This window comes from Bos taurus, chromosome 27, assembly GCF_002263795.3.
Source record: "Bos taurus isolate L1 Dominette 01449 registration number 42190680 breed Hereford chromosome 27, ARS-UCD2.0, whole genome shotgun sequence".
Classification (NCBI taxonomy): domain Eukaryota; kingdom Metazoa; phylum Chordata; class Mammalia; order Artiodactyla; family Bovidae; genus Bos; species Bos taurus.
This window is the reverse complement of record NC_037354.1, coordinates 19,727,648-19,746,427: the sequence shown is the minus strand read 5'-3', so window position 1 is coordinate 19,746,427 and position 18,780 is coordinate 19,727,648. Positions and strand designations below refer to the sequence as shown.

General features: G+C 38.7%; 1 protein-coding gene and 1 long non-coding RNA gene across 6 annotated transcripts in view; one reads left to right on the top strand and one right to left on the bottom strand.

Annotated features, from left to right (window-relative positions):
• The window catches only part of SLC7A2 (solute carrier family 7 member 2), a 71,741-nt gene that overhangs the window by 40,238 nt on the left and 12,723 nt on the right, over nt 1–18,780 (top strand). For 3 of the 4 annotated variants that reach the window (XM_005226025.5, XM_059882343.1, XM_059882342.1), the window contains exons 2-8: nt 1,539–1,929; nt 2,370–2,525; nt 8,252–8,417; nt 9,576–9,709; nt 11,555–11,777; nt 13,588–13,727; nt 17,309–17,411. In XM_005226025.5, coding sequence (XP_005226082.2) covers nt 1,554–1,929; nt 2,370–2,525; nt 8,252–8,417; nt 9,576–9,709; nt 11,555–11,777; nt 13,588–13,727; nt 17,309–17,411 — 1,298 coding nt within the window. In that variant the 5' untranslated portion in view covers nt 1,539–1,553. Of the gene's footprint in view, nt 1–1,538; nt 1,930–2,369; nt 2,526–8,251; nt 8,418–9,575; nt 9,710–11,554; nt 11,778–13,587; nt 13,728–13,982; nt 14,120–17,308; nt 17,412–18,780 lie in introns of all 4 variants that reach the window. The other variant, XM_010820288.4, reaches the window with a different exon arrangement.
• Nucleotides 10,229–17,374, bottom strand: LOC112444585 (uncharacterized). Of its 2 annotated transcripts, XR_009493135.1 has the most exons (4): nt 17,287–17,374; nt 14,812–14,948; nt 14,337–14,419; nt 10,229–10,818 (listed from the first exon to the last, which is right to left on the bottom strand). It is a non-coding gene; the product is annotated as an uncharacterized lncRNA (long non-coding RNA). The 2 variants fall into 2 exon arrangements; XR_003032930.2 differs by lacking the exon at nt 14,812–14,948.

Genomic DNA, 18,780 nt, shown 5'->3' with positions numbered 1-18,780 from the left:
AGATCCCCTGGAGAAGGGCATGGCAACCCGCTACAGAATTCTTGCCTGGAGAATCCCATGGCCAGAGGAGCCGGGTTGGCTACAGTCTGTGGGTTGCAAAGAGTCAGACATGACTGAGCGACTAAGCATAGCATAGCACACAAGATGTTTTGGGGGGAATTTTTTAATTTTTTAATTTAAATGTGGCTCTACATTTAAATGAAACAGAATGAAATGAAAGCAAAGCTCACGAGTAATTGATAAAGCTGTAGACCACATAATGATGATGTTTTTACCTGCTTTTAGGCCTTAACTAGACTATAAATCCGGAGAAGGCAATGGCATCCCACTCCAGTACTCTTGCCTGGAAAGACCCATAGACGGAGGAGCCTGGTGGGCTGCAGTCCATGGGGTCGCTAAGAGTCAGACACTACTGAGTGACTTCACTTTCACTTTTCACTTTCATGCATTGGAGAAGGAAATAGCAACCCAACTCCAGTGTTCTTGCCTGGAGAATCCCAGGGACCGTGGAGCCTGGTGGGCTGCCGTCTATGGGGTCTCACAGAGTCCGACACGACTGAAGCGACTTAGCAGCAGCAGCAGACTATAAGTTCTGTAAAGCTAGAGGCCATTCCTGTGTTCCACACAATTCTAGACATATCTTAGCACAATCCCTGGAGTGTAATAAGGCCTAAAAAATGGGAGTTCAAGAAATGATTGAAGAAAAGACAGAAACAAAAAGATGAGGTGATTTACCCCTTTGCTTGCTGCAAGGATAAGTGAGATATCTCTTGGAATTTATTTCTGTTAACATAGCTTTAAAAATTGCAGCAACAAGAACTTCACTGGCCCTCCAGTGGTTAGGGATCCATGTTTCTAATGCAGGCAATGTGGGTTCGAATCCTAGTTGGGGAACTAGCATCCCACATGCCAAACAGCCAAAAAGCAAAACAAACAAAAGACACAAAAACAAAAACCTGTGTAAAAGTTTCTATCCCAACATGCTTTAACTAAGTTTTCAAATATAATTATCTATTAAAAAATTGCGATAACAAACAAAAATGGCAAATCCTTTTAATCACCCAAGGTTGCCATCCTTTTGCTCCCCAGATAAGCCACCTGTGGCAGTCCCTAGAAGGCCACATGGACGTGTACTCAGAAAACCACAGCTGGGGCTTGTTGCGCCCCAGGTGGCGCGAGTGGTAAAGAACCACCAGCCTGCCAGTGCAGGAGACTCGGGTTCCATCCTTCCAGAGATGTGGGTTCAATCCCTGGGTTGGGAAGATGCCCTGGAGAAGGAAATGGCAGCCCCCTCCAGTATTCTTGCCTGGAGAATCCCATGGACAGAGGAGCCTGGCGTGCTACAGTTCATGGGATTGCAAGAGTCGGACATGACTGAAGTGACTTAACACAGCATATCTAACCCTCCTGACTGCTCCAGGCCACACCTCCAGCATCAAGTTAAAAGCAATCGGGTGCCACAGCTGCCGGGAAGCTGGGCAGGGAACTGGAGAGAGGATTCCAGACCAGCTTTTAACACTGTCCATTCTCTTCCTCAGGTTGCCATCTTCAGAATGATTCCCTGCAGAGCAGCGCTGTCTTTTGCCCGATGTCTGGTCCGGAGGAAAATCGTCACTCTGGACAGTTTAGAAGATACCAAACTGTGTCGCTGCCTATCCACCATGGACCTCATCGCCCTGGGGGTGGGGAGCACACTGGGTGCTGGGGTCTACGTGCTGGCCGGGGAGGTGGCCAAAGCAGATTCTGGCCCCAGCATCGTGGTCTCCTTTCTCATTGCTGCACTGGCTTCTGTGATGGCAGGGCTTTGCTACGCGGAATTTGGGGCCCGAGTTCCCAAGACTGGGTCTGCCTACTTGTACACTTACGTTACTGTTGGAGAACTGTGGGCCTTCATCACTGGCTGGAATCTCATTTTATCTTATGTGATAGGTATGTTTCCAGAAACTCAACCTAATTGGTTAGGATGGTAGAAATAGCATTCCTGAGTCAGCGGCCTTAGGGTTCTGTGTAGGGTCTGCTTTAACTAGCGCCTAGGTGATCTGAGTATATCTTACTCCCTGTGTGTCTCATTTTTCTGATCACTCAGTGACTCCTAACTGCAAAATTCTGTGATTCTGCTTTTTTCCCTGAATATGTCTCTTGTGAGCTTAAAAATCTGTTTCTTAAAAGACAACAGTTATTTAACGCAAGTAAAGTTACCTGATTCCACAGTTACGGACTTGAGCGTTTGCTTGCTATTGTGAGATAATGTTATATGTGTTGAAAATGTTCAATTCTGTCTGAACTAACTCATGTTTATCCTAGAATAGAGGAGTACAAGATGGTATTTATTTTCTCCCACTGACCTTGTATATTCTGTGGTTTGGAAGGAACATCAAGTGTTGCAAGGGCGTGGAGTGGCACTTTTGATGAACTTCTTAGCAAGCAGATCGGTCAGTTTTTCCGGACATACTTCAAAATGAATTATACTGGCCTTGCAGAGTATCCAGACTTTTTTGCTGTGTGCCTTATATTACTTCTTGCAGGTAAGAAAACCAGTTACACTTCTCCCTAAGGTGAGCCAGATTTGTTGTCCCAGGAAAAAAGGTTACTGCTGAATTTTGGACCTAAGTGCCAGGGCTAGGCAAGATATTTACACACAGAAGTTACTGTTGGAGATCTGTGGGCCTTGTCACTACCTAGAATCACATTTTGTCTTATGTGATAGGCGTGTTTCAAAAATATATCTAGGGCCTCCCTGGTGGCTCAGTGGTAAAGAATCCACCTACCAATGAAGGAGACATGGGTTTGGTCCCTGGTCTGGGAAGATCCCATATGCTGTAGAAGAACCAACCCCATATGCCACAACCTCTAAGCTTGTGCTCTAGATCCTGGGAGCCACAGCTCCCGAGCCCTCATGCTCTTGAGCAACAAGGGAAGCCACCGCAATGAGAAGCTGGCACACTGCAGCTGGAAAGTAGCCCACACTCGCCACAACTAGTGAGAAGCCCATGCAGTGACAAAGACCCAGCATAGCCAATAAATAACTAAAATTATATGTATGTGTGTATATATATATATATATATAAAGAAATCTAAATTATACAGAACTGTAGAAATAGAATTGGTACTTCTGAAATAAATGATACCTGGAAGGCACTAAATAATCAGATAAGGTACATCAATTTTACAATACAAATTGGAGATTTGCGGAAATGGCCACAAAGTTTCAAAATAAGGAAGAATGTAAAATCGGGGCATTATTTCATCTTTTCAGTTACAACTAAAGATGTTTGCAAGCATACTGTTTCTAGAAGAATTCAGTCTTTCTGTTTATACCTATAGAATGTAGACATCTGGTTGGAACGGGAGCATATTCAAACCACCTGTCATTTTTTTGATGCAGACATTATGTAAACAAACATACTTGATGCTAGAATTTTCCCATTTTCATCAGTTGTATAGCATAGTGGTTTAGAAAGAGGATTTAGAATCAAGAGTGACCAGGTTTTCAGTTCTTTTCTGCCACTTCCTATCTGTGGAACATCGGATGACTTAATCTTCCATGACTTAGTTTGTTCATCCATAAAATGAGGATGTCAGTGTTTATCTCGTGCAGGCTTCTTGCTTGATGCATAGTCAGCACTTAGATGGCAGGCAGTTTCATTTTGTAGACACAGCTCATCCCTGCCTGATACTTGTTTTAAGTATTTGAACATTTCTATTTTGACTGTCATTCTACCTTGTACTCCTGCTAAACCCATCAAGCATTGCACTAAGAATAAAGTTCATGTGTGTTTCTACTTCCTGCTTGATATACTCTTGCATTCCTGTCCAACCTTATCTCGAGCTACTTTCTCCCTCTCTTTCTATAATTTTTCCTTCTAAAATTATATAATTAAGGAACTTCCCTGGCAGTCCAGTGGTTAAGACTTAGCCTTCCTTGACAGTGCAGGGGTTGAGGGTCTGATCCCTGATCGAGGAAGCTAAGATCTGACATGTCTCATGGCAAAAAAACAAAACATAAAACAGAAGCAACAGTGTAACAAATTCAATGAAGATTTTTTTCTAAATGGTTCATATCCAAACATATTTTAAAAATTATATAATTAAAAATATTAAAAATTGCCCCTTAAAATGTTAGCCATTAATTTGATGTTTTATGTAGGGACAAGGTTAGTGACATGAACAAAATTTATAGGTCCTAATTATTTGATATTTTCTTCCTAATGTCAGAAAAAATTGCATCAGTGGTTTTTCCACAGGTGATAGGCTTTGTTTGTTTGTTTTGGTTTCTCAACAGCCTACTAACATTAAATTACTTACATCACACTTTATTTAGGGATGGTTTCAGTGACCTTAAATATTCAGCTTTAATCTCTAAATGATGAGAAGCATGTAGCTGTGACACAGTTCCCGTCATTAAATTCCGTGGCGAGACTCAGGCCTTGGCTTGCATCTTACGTCCTGAGTTCATCGAGTATCATACCTTTCTTTCAGGACAGGCCAAGATTACAGGCTAGCTTTATTCTTAGAAACTTTGAAGACCAAAATCTCCTGCTATAATCTTTATTCATATTGCAATGTCAATTGTCGTATCAACTGAGGCTGTTGCTTTTATTAATGATACAGGGAAGCATAGGCAGGATTTCAGGAGGTGACTAGTCTACTGGCGGGAGCTGGGGCTTTCAGAATGAGAGCGCACTTGGGGTGCTGGGAAACAAAACACGGAGCTGGCTTTGTTGTTTTCCAAAGTCTATAGCAGTATTGTGTGTATTTCCAGGGTGTGTAGTTGTATAGTGTTTCCTAATCTGACAGACAATTGCAGCGTCAGTCAGTATACTGAGAGAGTCAGTAATTATACTGACCCATACAGTTTTCCTTTATGTTGCTAATACAGTTGTATTCGTTTCTGGGGATGAAATTCAGCATTCTCATCTCTACTTGTATAATTTTGCTTATTTGACATGGGTGGGATCAGATCAGATCAGATCAGATCAGTCACTCAGTCGTGTCCGACTCTTTGCGACCCCGTGAATCGCAGCACGCCAGGCCTCTCTGTCCATCACCAACTCCTGGAGTTCACTCAGACTCACGTCCATCGAGTCAGTAATGCCATCCAGCCATCTCATCCTCTGTCATCCCCTTCTCCTCCTGCCCCCAATCCCTCCCAGCATCACAGTCTTTTCCAATGAGTCAACTCTTCGCATGAGGTGGCCAAAGTACTGCAGTTGCAGCTTCAGCATCATTCCTTCCAAAGAAATCCCAGGGCTGATCTCCTTCAGAATGGACTGGTTGGATCTCCTTGCAGTCCAAGGGACTCTCAGGAGTCTTCTCCAACACCAAAATTCAAAAGCATCAGTTCTTCAGCACTCAGCCTTCTTCACAGTCCAACTCTCACATCCATACGTGACCACTGGAAAAACCATAGCCTTGACTAGACGAACCTTTGTTGGCAAAGTAATGTCTCTGCTTTTGAATATGCTATCTAGGTTGGTCATAACTTTCCTTCCAAGGAGTAAGCGTCTTTTAATTTCCTGGCTGCAGTCACAATCTGTAGTGATTTTGGAGCCCAGAAAAATAAAGTCTGACACTGTTTCCACTGTTTCCCCATCTATTTCCCATGAAGTGGTGGGATCGGATGCCATGATCTTCGTTTTCTGAATGTTGAGCTTTAAGCCAACTTTTTCACTCTCATCTTTCACTTTCATCAAGAGGCTTTTTAGTTCCTCTTCACTTTCTGCCATAAGGGTGGTGTCATCTGCATATCTGAGGTTATTGATATTTCTCCCGGCAATCTTGATTCCAGCCTGTGTTTCTTCCAGTCCAGCGTTTCTCATGATGTACTCTGCATATAAGTTAAATAAGCAGGGTGATAATATACAGCTTTGATGAACTCCTTTTCCTATTTGGAACCAGTCTGTTGTTCCATGTCCAGTTCTAACTGTTGCTTCCTGACCTGCATACAGATTTCTCAAGAGGCAGGTCAGGTGGTCTGGTATTCCCATCTCTTTTAGAATTTTCCACAGTTTATTGTGATCCACACAGTCAAAGGCTTTGGCATAGTCAATAAAGCAGAAATAGATGTTTTTCTGGAACTCTCTTGCTTTTTCTATGATCCAGCGGATGTTGGCAATTTGATCTCTGGTTCCTCTGCCTTTTCTAAAACCAGCTTGAACATCAGGAAGTTCACAAGTAAATATGTGATTATAAGCCTTTGATCACACTTATTGCCCCAACAGTAAAAACTAAACTTTCTTTGATCCATAATTCATACCTTACACAGGATGGATTAAAGATATTAATAAGATAGATATAATCATGAAAGGACTGGAAGGAGGCAAAGGTGAATGTTTTGGGGTTAACATTAATCTTCCTAGAGGTAGAAACTAAAGAGGAAAAATTTATATTATAAAACTTTCTTACATGTGTTATCAATACTAAGATTAAAATTAAAATTATTACATGATAATTAGGTAGACCACAAGCAGTGTCTGCCACAAAAACTGAATCTTCTTGAATCTCGAATCTTAACAGAGTAAAATAAAACTCAGCAAAACCTTTGTCATTCTTTTATTGGAGAAATAGGCTAGCCCATATTTCAAATTAACCACATTATTTTAATATTTGTAATTTGGGAGATACAAAATTGTAGAAATTTAGAACTAGAAGGGAACTTAAAAATTATTTAAGTGCATAATTCAGTTAATTAATGTGGTAAGGGGAGTCCAGCAGGTTATAATCTACTATACATTGCTTGGCTTTGTAAGCAATGTGTAGTAGATTATAGCCTGCTGGACTGTTGATTTCCACAATGTGGCCTGTTGATTTCCTCTTCAATGCAGGAACTGCCCATGTGTTTGCCCCTAGCGTGCTTGAATCTAGATAATAAACGGCAATATTATAATGGTCTTTTTTTCCCAAAAAAAGTACATGATAAATTGGGAAAAACATTCTGTATACATGTACAGACGGAGAGCTTATAGCATTATTGTATAAATAAGTTTTATAAATCAATATGAATAAGAATAACCTAATGGTAAAAAATGGACAATTTCAACTGGCCAAACTTTCTGGAAACTGTACTGACAGTATGAACCAAAAGTCTTATATAAAGTGTATACCACTGATATGGTGCTACCTTGTAGAAAATTATTGTAAAGAAATAATTAGAAGGTGTTAAAAGATATTTACAAAAGGATGATTAGGTCAGTACTATTTATAGTTGTAAGAAACTAACAATGACCTGTTTGTAACTCTAGGAGTAAAGTATAGTGTATCCATAGAGTAGAAGGGAATGTGGCTGTTAAAATAAAATTATATATTTGTTGACATAGAAATGTGTGCATATGTGTGTGCGCAAAATTTGAAGGGATTACACTTGATCTTTATTTTCTTTCTTTTTTTTTTTCCTGTGTTTTCGAGTTACTTGAGTCAGAAATTGATTGCCTTTACAATCATAATTTAAAAATAAAACTATTAAAGAGAGAATTGATTTAATAAAATTTTTGAAATGACAATTGAAGAATTACTTTGTTTAATTTATTCAGTAAGTACGAGGCAGAAAATATGATTGAAAGAAAGAAAAGAGAAAGAAAATTTTCTTTGAAAATTTTGCAGCCATTAACCTTGAAATCGCTTTTTAAGAATAGCATTTCATTAAAATTAAGTTACTTTACCTCCACTTGGCCCTGCCCACCTGTGAATGATTCCTGAAGTTACTAGCACATCCCCTGCCTGAAATGCCAGGGCTTCCTGGTGGCACTAGTTGCAAAGAACCTACCTGTCAATACAGGAGACGTAAGAGAGGTCTTATGCCTCCTGTAAGAGAGGGTTCTTATTGAACCCATAAGAGAGGTGGGTTCAGTCCCTGGGTTGGGAAGATCCCCTGGAGAATGGCATGGCAACCCACTCCAGTAATCTTGCCTGGAGAATCCCATGGACAAAGGAGGCTGGCGGGCTACAGTCTGTGGGGTTGCAAAGAATCGAATACGAATGAGGTGACTTAGCATGCCTCTGTACCCACCCATTGGTAATAATACCCAGTTCCTAAATTTATTCACTTATTGGAGAGTGTGAAATCTCCTGGCTATGAGCACAGTCTGCATTCTGAAATCTTTAGTTCTGTATACACTTAGGTGACTGAGTAAAAACTCTTCATAGAAAGGGAATCCTGGTGAAATAATATCCTAAAACCTGTAACTGTCTCAAACTGCTGTAGCCTTTTCCTAAAGGTGAGGTAAAAATTAAAGCACCCTTTATTTTTCCATAGGTCTTTTATCTTTTGGAGTGAAAGAGTCTGCTTGGGTGAATAAAGTCTTCACAGCTGTCAATATCCTGGTGCTTCTCTTTGTTATGGTAGCTGGGTTTGTGAAAGGAAATGTGGCAAACTGGAAGATTAGTGAAGACTTTCTCAAAAATATATCTGCAAGTGCCAGGTAAAATATTTGGGCTTTTTCCCTCCTATTTCGAGTTTAAAAAAAAAAAAAAATTTGCCTGCTCTTGTCTTATGTTACATTTTCCTCTAGAACAACAGTTCTCAAACTTTTTGTTTCAGAGAACTTTGTGAAGGTCTATTCTATTTCAAGACTGTTTTCCCCAGGTTTTACCCAAAGCACAAGTGTGTAGGTATGTTCACCACTGAGCAGCTGTTTGAAGCTGTGAAGCTGCTGATTCTTAACTTCAGGGTTCGCTTTGGGTTTAAGGGAAGAAATGAGAGATCTTAACCATTGGAAGAATGTTTTTTCCCCACCAAGGTTTATCACTTCTAAATAACAATGAGCATTTTGGATCATGCATCCTTTTGTTTTTTCCTTTGGGGACACCATTTGATTCCACTTCAGTCTTTCAACCTTGTAGTAATTTTCATGCCTGATTTTTTTTTTTTTGAGGATGTTATTGCATAAGCAGAATTGTCTATACATATCACTTTAAACTTGATCTAAAAAATTAATTTTCAAATGAAAGTTTTCATCCTAAGATTTAAGTATAATATTCCTATGTGTAAATAAGATTACGGAAATTATCTATTACATGAAGTGATGTACATGTTTTTATTTACCTATGTTGTTTGTGGCCATTCTAATGAGGCAAAAATTTAGTATCTTCTGATTTTATACAATTTTTAACATGTAATAAAACTTCAGTATTATTTATCAAGATTAGAGGATTTTATTTCACTTTGTCACATCTTATAGTAAACTTTTCAAATGTTCAGTCTGCTCCACTGTCCACCAGAAGAGAAAGTCTCTTGTCCTTATTTCAGATCATAGCCAACACATAGGTGGGATCTCTGTTCTCAGAATCCTGCCTGGCTGTAAGTTCAAGCCAGAGTGGATCTGAGCCTCCTGCTCCTGCTGTTATCAGTCTCCAGTTTGAGAGCTGGCAACTGGTGAGGGAGCCATTGTTGGTAACACCATCACAGCCTCTAGGACTGGGTGAAAAAAATCCCGGTTTACTTTTAGTTTTGTATACATTAGCTTCCAAGAGATGATGAACTCAGTAACCTTCCAAGAATGGAGTTTGAGACAAATCTCTTGAATAAGCAGTTTTCTAGGAAAATGACATTCCAATCTGATTCTTCTCCTCCTCCTCAGGGACCCACCTTCTGAAAATGGAACAAGCGTCTATGGGGCTGGTGGCTTTATGCCTTATGGCTTTGCAGGAACTTTGGCTGGGGCTGCAACCTGCTTTTATGCCTTTGTGGGATTTGACTGCATTGCAACAACTGGTAAGAGCAGAGTCTTGGCCCTGTGTAGAAGGCAAGAGTGTTCCTTGAACCACATGAGTACCCACGGGTGACAACAGAAGGTCAAGGGAAGAGAGTGGAACCTGGGGTAATAAGGGCTTGTTCCAGACCCAGAAGTGGCCCCTGCTGTATGAAAGGAAACTTAATGAAACTCTCTGAGCTTGTTTCCACATTAGTAAAATCAAGAGAGCAGAATCTACCCCTCAGATGTTTTGAGGGTTATCTAAGATATAGTATGGGTGTCCCAAGTGGCTCAGTGGTAAAGAATCCACCTGCCAAGCAGGAGACATGGGTTTGATCCCTGGATCAGTAAGATCCCTTGGAGAAGGAACTGGCAACCCACTCCAGTATTCTTGCCTGGGAAATCTCATGGACAGAGGATCCTGGTGGGTTACAGTCCATGGGGTCCCCAAGATTCAGACACACCTGAGAGACTAAACAATAACAAAACATAATACATTATGAAAAATACTGTGCAAGCTGTCAGCCACTTTATAAATGTTGGTTGTAATCACTGCCTTTAATCTTTGGTCTGGAAGTGCTATCACAATGAGTAACAAATGATGATCATGCTCTTAAATTGTTTCTTCTCTAATAGGACAAAATATATGTGATCGTTCTTTTCTCTTTATTGAGTACAAAAAGTAATCATGTTACAGTCACTCCCTGGTGCTTCTTCTGGGTTCACAGTATTGCAGGGCCTTATAATTGACCATATTTTGGGTATTTCAAATGCCAACTCTTATTAGAAAGATCTCCAAAGTACTATTTTTTTTTGAAACTAAAATTTAATATAAATCAATGCACTGAGTAGAAGTTTGTCTCCATATATATGGGAACCTTCATAATTAAGGGCCTGTAGAATGCCATGTTTAATCTCCACAGATGAATCATTTTCCAAATGGATTAAGACTGCTTTTCTATCTCTAAACATTATGTGGTGCTGGAATAGCATGTTTTTTCTTTCTGGAAGCAGGAAACTGACTTGCAGGATATCTTGCTTTCTCTTCTTGCCTCTGGGCTTTGATCTTTTTATGACAGCTAGGACCCTCAAGAAGAGAGAGAACTTCATGTAGCGTAGATGGAGCAAGCTGAGAAAACAGAAAGGACAGAAGCTGAGTAGAATTGCTATGAAGCAGCAGAAGAATTCATGTTTTACCTATTCATGTTTTGTTTGTTAAAAAAAAATCTTTATTTTGTATTGAAGTACAGCTGATTAATAAAGTTGTGATAAAAAAACAACAACATTGTGATAATTTCAGGGGCACAGCTGAGGGACTTAGCCATACATATCCACATATGCATTCTCCGCACACTCTCCTCCCACCCAGGCTGCCACGTAACACTGAGCAGAGTTCTCTGTGGTATGCAGTGTGTCCCTGTTGGTTATCCATTTTAAATATAGCAGTGTGTACATGTCCATCCCAGGCTCCCTAACTATCCCTGCCCCTGACCCTTCTCCCCTGGCAACCATAAGTTTTTTCTCTAAGCCTGTAAGTCTGTTTCCGGTTTTGTAAATAGTTCATTTGTCACATTTCTTTTTAGATTCTGTGTATAAGGGATGGCATGTGCTATTTCTCCTTCTCTGTCTGATTTACTTCACTCAGTATGAAAATCTCTAGGTCCATCCATGTTACTACAAGTGGCATTATGTCACTGTTTTTAATACTAAGTAATATTCCATTGTGTATGTATATCACATCTTTTTATCCATTCCTCTGTTGATGGACGTTTAGGTTGCTTCTGTGTCTTGGCTCTTGTAAACAGCACTGCAATAAACTAGTTGTGTTTTATTAAATATGCAATCTTTTATTTATGTCTCCTTAGGTGAGGAAGTCCGGAATCCTCAGAAAGCTATTCCTATTGGAATTGTGACTTCTCTGCTCGTTTGCTTTATGGCCTATTTTGGGGTCTCGGCAGCTTTAACACTGATGATGCCGTACTACCTCCTGGATGAGAAAAGCCCACTTCCTGTGGCCTTCGAGTACGTTGGATGGGGGCCAGCCAAATACGTCGTTGCAGCGGGCTCCCTCTGTGCTTTGTCAACGAGGTACGTCGCGCTGTCTTTGGGGCAGGGCTGTGTGGGTTACTGCAGAGGTAGCTGGTGTCCACAGAATTGCTTTTGTATGTTTTAAAAACAATCCTCTTAGAAACATATCATACAACTATATTCTCTGAATTGTTCACCCAGAATTGCTGTATCGAAATCTTAAGTGATAAAATCTTTTCTCCCTGAGCTGTTAAAAGTCAGTTTTTCAAGATAATGATGGTCCAAGCTTCCAAGGATCTATATGGCATTTATGCACATTTATATATTTCATACATATTTGCATATGTATGTATTGTAAAACTTATTGTAAAACTTGACAGTACTTATACTAGTATGTTTCCCTGCTGGCTTTGGTGTTACTTGTAGTGCTGCAGACAACTGAGACCTTATGTGCAGACTTGACAGTTTCTGCTGTTTTTTTAAAATAGTATCAAGTCTGTGTGAGTGAAAACTATATGCTGTGGCATTGTTAAGTGTAAGGTGCTTTTTGTTAATGAAACATTGAAACTTTTTGTCTTAGCACTGATCAGAGTGAACTTGGTCTAGAAATAGAAATTACTGTTCTCAAGTTAATGGTGGAGATTTGTATACATCTGTGTCATAAGAATAGTTGAATCTCAGGTATTCAGATCTTCAGTAGCTGCTTATATTAATATTTTATAATTCATTTCTCAAGTTTCCTGAGCTACTCATATTTTAACTTAACATGATCATATTTCACTTGAGTGCTGTACTGTAGAGCACTGTTACAAAGAGAAAATTAATCTCTGCTTGATTACTAATTTTTTGAAGTGAAACTTTTCTAAAATTTCAAAAATAAATTTTAAAAATTAAAAAAAAATTTTAATTGAAAAAATTTAAATTTAAAAAATAAATCTTTTTGTATAATTAATCAGCCTAGCTCTTTTATCCCCCCTCAAAATCCCTTTTATTTTTTTGTATTAAGCAGCAATTACAAGTTACCTCTTGGATCCTCAGCCATCTGATAATATTAAGGTTTATTCTGAATAGTTTTAAAAATCTGAACTGTAAAGATACTTTGTACCATAGTTTTAAAAGAGAGAAGGCAAAGATTTATTTGTGGCCAAGCTCAACCACGCTTTATTAAAAGATAAAGGAGATGGAGTTTAAAAAGTGTATTTTACTTATTTTCTCTTAAATTGTAAGTTTTTTTTACAACTTAATCATGTATGGAATGATGCAGTCAGTAAACACACAAGTAATTCAAAACAGCTAAAGCAAAAATCATTTTCTTAAACTTCACTCTTACTGATGTTTAATTCAGGCTACTTCTATGTACCAAATTTACAGTGAGTTCATCTTTTTTCCTTTTTCTATCTTGATTATCTCATGCTGAGAATTATTTCAAATTTGATCAAAAAATAATGGTAAAATAATGTAAAAATGTGTAATTATTGAATAAATGAAGTGACTAGATACTATGAAATGAAATTACTTAATCTTTTCTATAATTATATGTCAATTTATAAATTTTCTAAGTTAAAAATGTCTTAATGACATGATTTTTTTTTTAAGTCTTAATTACTTAGTTTTAATTCAGTAGTAATCATGGGCCTGCACAAATTCTTTGCAGCATTGTTTTTAGTCTGATAATTGTGCTGAGCAGATTATCTCTGAGAGTATAATGAATTGCACCATGGTTAATATTTTTAAATACCCAATCATATTACATTTAAAAAATAACAAATAGCTGTGATGCTGAGTTTTATACAATGACTTAATTGCAGCTCTGTGATGTAATCTTGCATGAATGTGTTTGCCATACTGCATGTGTTTGCTTTTTATTCAGTCTTCTTGGATCCATTTTCCCAATGCCTCGTGTAATCTATGCTATGGCGGAGGATGGGTTGCTTTTCAAATGTCTAGCTCAAATCAATTCCAAAACGAAGACACCAATAATTGCTACTTTATCATCGGGTGCAGTGGCAGGTGAGAGAGAGTTGACTTTTATTAAGTAAAGGGGGATCTTTTTTCATCAAGGATTCTGGGAAAAAATGGAAAATTAGGTGGTTTTCTATTTTGACATGTATAAATATCAATAACTTTTCAGTGAATGTTTCCTATTTTGAACCTCTTTTTGGTATAGGTTCTGTACTTTAGTGTGTCCAGTCTTTACCTGTATAGACTTGTCTAGACTAATACTTGTAATAACTCACTTGTGGATTATGGATTTTTCTGTTCTAGTCTTCTGGGTTCCATGTTTCCTTTACCCCGAATTCTGTTTGCCATGGCCCGGGATGGCTTACTGTTTAGATTTCTTGCCAGAGTGAGTAAGAGGCAGTCACCGGTAGCTGCCACACTGACTGCAGGGGTCATTTCTGGTAAGCTCTACAATCATAGGGTTCTTCAGCATTAGGCTTGAGCGTTTATGCTCATGCATGGACTTATACAGTGGGTCTGCTTGCTGTGCATGTAAGTTGAAAACAAAATCACTGATAAATGAGGGTATGAACATTGGGATCACATCTGCAAATGGTGGTGGCAGTGGTCTACTGAAATTTGTAACTGACCCTTTGAGATTTGGTACCGTTTTGTTACCTTAACCTTTGGCGCTTCTAACAAATGTGCAAAGGGTTACAGTGGTTCCTTATCATGTATCAAGTATTCAGTGCTTTTCAGATCTATGAAACAAGCACATAAAATTGTATTATCAACACACAAAACGTTAATTAAAGAATGATTACTTAATCCTTGAATTGTTAATTAAAAATGATTCAATATTTTGTTTGTTATCCAGGATATAAGTTGAATATTGCTAAATGGTCATAGGATTTTTGAAAAGCTAAAGTTTACCCATTCTTAATTAAATATAAGAAATATCAAAGATAATTTATACTTGGCCCTTGTTATTACTGCCCTCAGTATGGTGGCTAACCCCACTTCCTGGGCCCATCATAGTTCTCCAAGAGTTACTAATACCTATATTATCATAAACCCCATCAGGAATCTATTTTTCCTTTCAAGAGCTTTGATATTACGTCATGTTTTCAAAAAAACAACTCCAGATGCCTACCATTTGGCATGTCATAATATCCATCAAAATGCTTTTGTCCAGATTCTATTCCACATGAAAAGTTGCAGAGAATTTGCAGATTGAGAGAATGGCCTTAAAGGTGGTGTTGTATAGAGCAAGAGAAGGACTGTACCAAGCTTTAGAGAGAAAATGGTAAACACTCTTAGTAGTATAAATTCAGACCAAAGATGATAATTTTGTCGAGGCTCTGAATTGTTGGGAAATTAGATTACAGAATACTAATGCTTAATTATGTATGAAATAGGATTCTTTCAGAATCTAAGTATTTTCCTAAATAACTGCACTTTATAAAATGTTTTCTAATAAACTTGTCCTTTTATTAAGATGTATGGTGGGAAGTCAAAACACTTATTTTCTCAGTGCTTAAGATTTCTGCCCCCATAAAATGAAGTTTTCACTAGACGATGTAAGGCCCACTTTATGATTAAATATGCATTATGATATTAATGAAAGTTCATAAATCTTGACAAAAGATAACATATTTTATTTACTCCATAAAAGCTTTTATTTTTTCCTATAAAATCTTGCCCATTAATTCTCTATTATATATTCAGAATTTTTAAAAATTTACCCTTCTTCCTTTAGGAGGAATTTAATTTGACAGCATAATAAGATATTGAAATTAATAATTACAAGAAGATAATTATAGCATTTTTAATGCACTAAAACATTACATTTTTGCTATTTTGTAGTCTCACCTCTTGCTTGTTTTTAACTTAGATCAGAGAGCTTGTATGGATAATTTATCATTTTCTTCTGTTTTGGCTTCCTAAAACAGGTTATCTGTGATTCTTACAAGACATTAAAATTGTAATCTAATGTATAGCTATACTAGCAATGGAAATTTTTCAAAATAAGGCATGGGATGTATTTAAAGAAACAGTGTGGGACTTCCCTGGCAGTCCAGTGGTTCAGACTTCGTCTTCCAATCCAGGGAGCACGGGCTTGATCCCCGGTCAGGGAGCTAAGATCCCATATACCTCGGGGCCGAAACACCAAAACATAAAGTGGAAGCAATATTAGTGAAGTTGCTCAGTTGTGTCCGACTCGTTGCAACCCCGTGGACTGTAGCCTATCAGGCTCCTCCGTCCATGGGATTTTCCAGGCAAGAGTGCTGGAGTGGATTTCCATTTCCTTCTCCAGGGGATCTTCCTGACCCAGGGATTGAACCTGGGTCTCCCACATTGCAGGCAGATGCTTTACCGTCTGAGCCACCAGGGAAGCAATATTGTAACACATTCAATAAAGACTTTTTAAATGGTCCACATAAAATATAAAAATAAAAAAAAGGAAAAAAATAATGTGCTATTTTAGACAGGCCACGGCCATATTGGTTTAGCTGGAGCCTTCTTCTACCTGTGGTGCAGGAGACCTGGGTTGGATCCCTGGGTTGCAGATCCCTGGAGAAGGGCATGGCAACCCACTCCAGTATTCTTGCCTGGAGAATCCCATGGACAGAGGAGCCTGTTGGGCTATAGTCCATGGTGTCCAAAGAGTCAGACACGACTGAGTGACTAACACGCACACACACCACTTCTACCCAGTGGTTGTAACCTTGCTAAGTTAGCCTGTCTGTTAAAAAAGAGTAATGACCCTATTAGGTTAAACCATGTGAAACTGCTGGGGTTTTATTAAAAACAGTCAAATGCTGATCTATAAAGCTGAACCTAAATGATTGCCCCTGTCTCATAGGACTATTGAATTGAAGATAAATTGAGATCATAAAGATAGAAAGCTTGCTGAGATGTCTGGAGTGCCACATGAGTGGGGTGTGGTGTTCTCTACTTATTATGATAAGGACAACTATTTGGTAAATTCCAGTTAATATCGTCACTATTTTAATGGTTCACCGGAGAAAAAAATTGGAAGCTGCAAGTTAACTATTCAACTGTGTGAAGTATACTTTGCCTCTTAACATTATTAGGGCTTGGAGGTAGCCCCAAATAGTTTAAATTTAGTCAGAGTGTGTGGTTTTAATCAGGATAGAATTTATATTCTATCTGAAGCATAATTTAGTTGGACCTCATCCTGTCTAAGATATAACTCAGAATGCAGATGGAAATTAAAATGATTATGTAACATCTATAATGAAAGGTCTTCCATTTGAATTCTTTTATTTTTATTTTTTAAAGGAGCCTGCCAGTATTTCCTGGCAATGTTTTTTCTCCTGAAACATCAAAGGCGAATATTCTGTCATACGGTATTTTCACTCTTTGTCAGGCCAATATTTTTTAAGTAATCAAAGTAGATGTATTTTGTACTTGATAGATCGCTGAGGGGTTTTTAAGTTTTATTAGCAGTGTGTATGACCTAAGGAACATCTTATTAACTATAAGAAACACACTTTCTAAGCTTTACTTGACTTATCATTGGCAATAAAACAAAAAATTTCCCATCACTTATCTCTGACTTGGCATCAGCTGTCTGGAATTTTCTCATGGGCTCTCTTCTTACCCCTCTTTCTTTCCCCCAATAGCTGTGATGGCGTTCCTTTTCGACCTGAAGGCCCTTGTGGACATGATGTCCATTGGGACACTTCTGGCATACTCTCTGGTCGCGGCCTGTGTTCTCATCCTCAGGTGAGTTGTCCTTCTTGCCAACTGAAGGTTCTGAAGGGTGTGTGTCAGTTGAAGCCCGGGAAAGAAAGACAGTTAGGGCTCACTGGCCTTGTTTTCATGGAGTTCGCTGTCTCAGAAGTGAGAGGCCATGGGCACACAAACGTGAATACGAAGCATATTTAGCATACTTGGTCCTTAAGCGAACAAATACAGTTGGTAATTATCAATAGGTTGGCCTAATCTATGTGAACAACAAATTCTCATAATGTATAAAAACACTTCAGAATACTGTATTTTTAGTCCTAGTGATTCAGCTGCTAAGCTCTTAGGCTAAAGATTTAATCTTTATATGTATGGCCGAGTCCCTTTGCTGTTCGCCTGAAACTATCAGAACATTGTTAACTGGCTGTGCTGGTGCTCAGTCACTAAGTCATGTCCAACTCTTTGGGATCCCATGGACTATAACCCTCCAGATTCTGCTATCCATGGGATATTCCAGGCAAGAATACTGGACTGGGTTGCCATATCCTCCTCCAGGGAATATTCCTGATCCACATCTCCTGCATCAGCAGGCGGACTCTTTTACCACTGACCCACCTGGGAAGCCCTAACCAGCTCTGCCCCAATATAATATAGTGATAGTGAAGTTGCTCAGTCATGTGTAACTCTTGGCAACCCCACGGACTGTAGCCCACCAGGCTCCTCCGTCCATGGGATTTTCCAGGGAAGAGTACTGGAGTGGGGTGCCATTTTCTTCTCCAGGGGATCTTCCCAACCCAGGGATCAAACCTGGATCTCCTGCATTACATGCAGATTCTTTACCGAGCTCCTAGGGAAGCCCCCCAATATAAAATAAAAAGATTTAATCAAAGAAGTACATATAGATATATGCAAAGGATGTTCATGGAAAAGGTAATTTATGATAGTGAAAAAATTGAACTAAGTGAATATCAATAGTATATCAATCAGTTCAGTTGTCTCTCAGTCGTGCCCGACTCTTTGCAGCCCCACGGACTGCGGCACGCCAGGCTTCCCTGTCAATAGTATTAAACAATAAGGTCCTACTGTAGAGCACAGGAAACCATATTCAGTATCCCATAATAAACCATAATGGAAAAGCATATGAAAAAGGATATATATACACATACATAAACTGAAACACTTTGCTGTACACCAAAAACTAACACAGCATTATAAATCAACTATACTTCAGTTAAAAAAAATAGAATAGTTACATAAGAGTACAGTAGACTGTTCTACAGCAAATAAAATTATATTTAATTATATGGAGAGATACATCAGTTTCTGGATGCAAAGCTATATGTAGCATCTGAATTTATTTAACTAACATACATTTGCACACAAAAAATGATTTTTGCAAATATATACA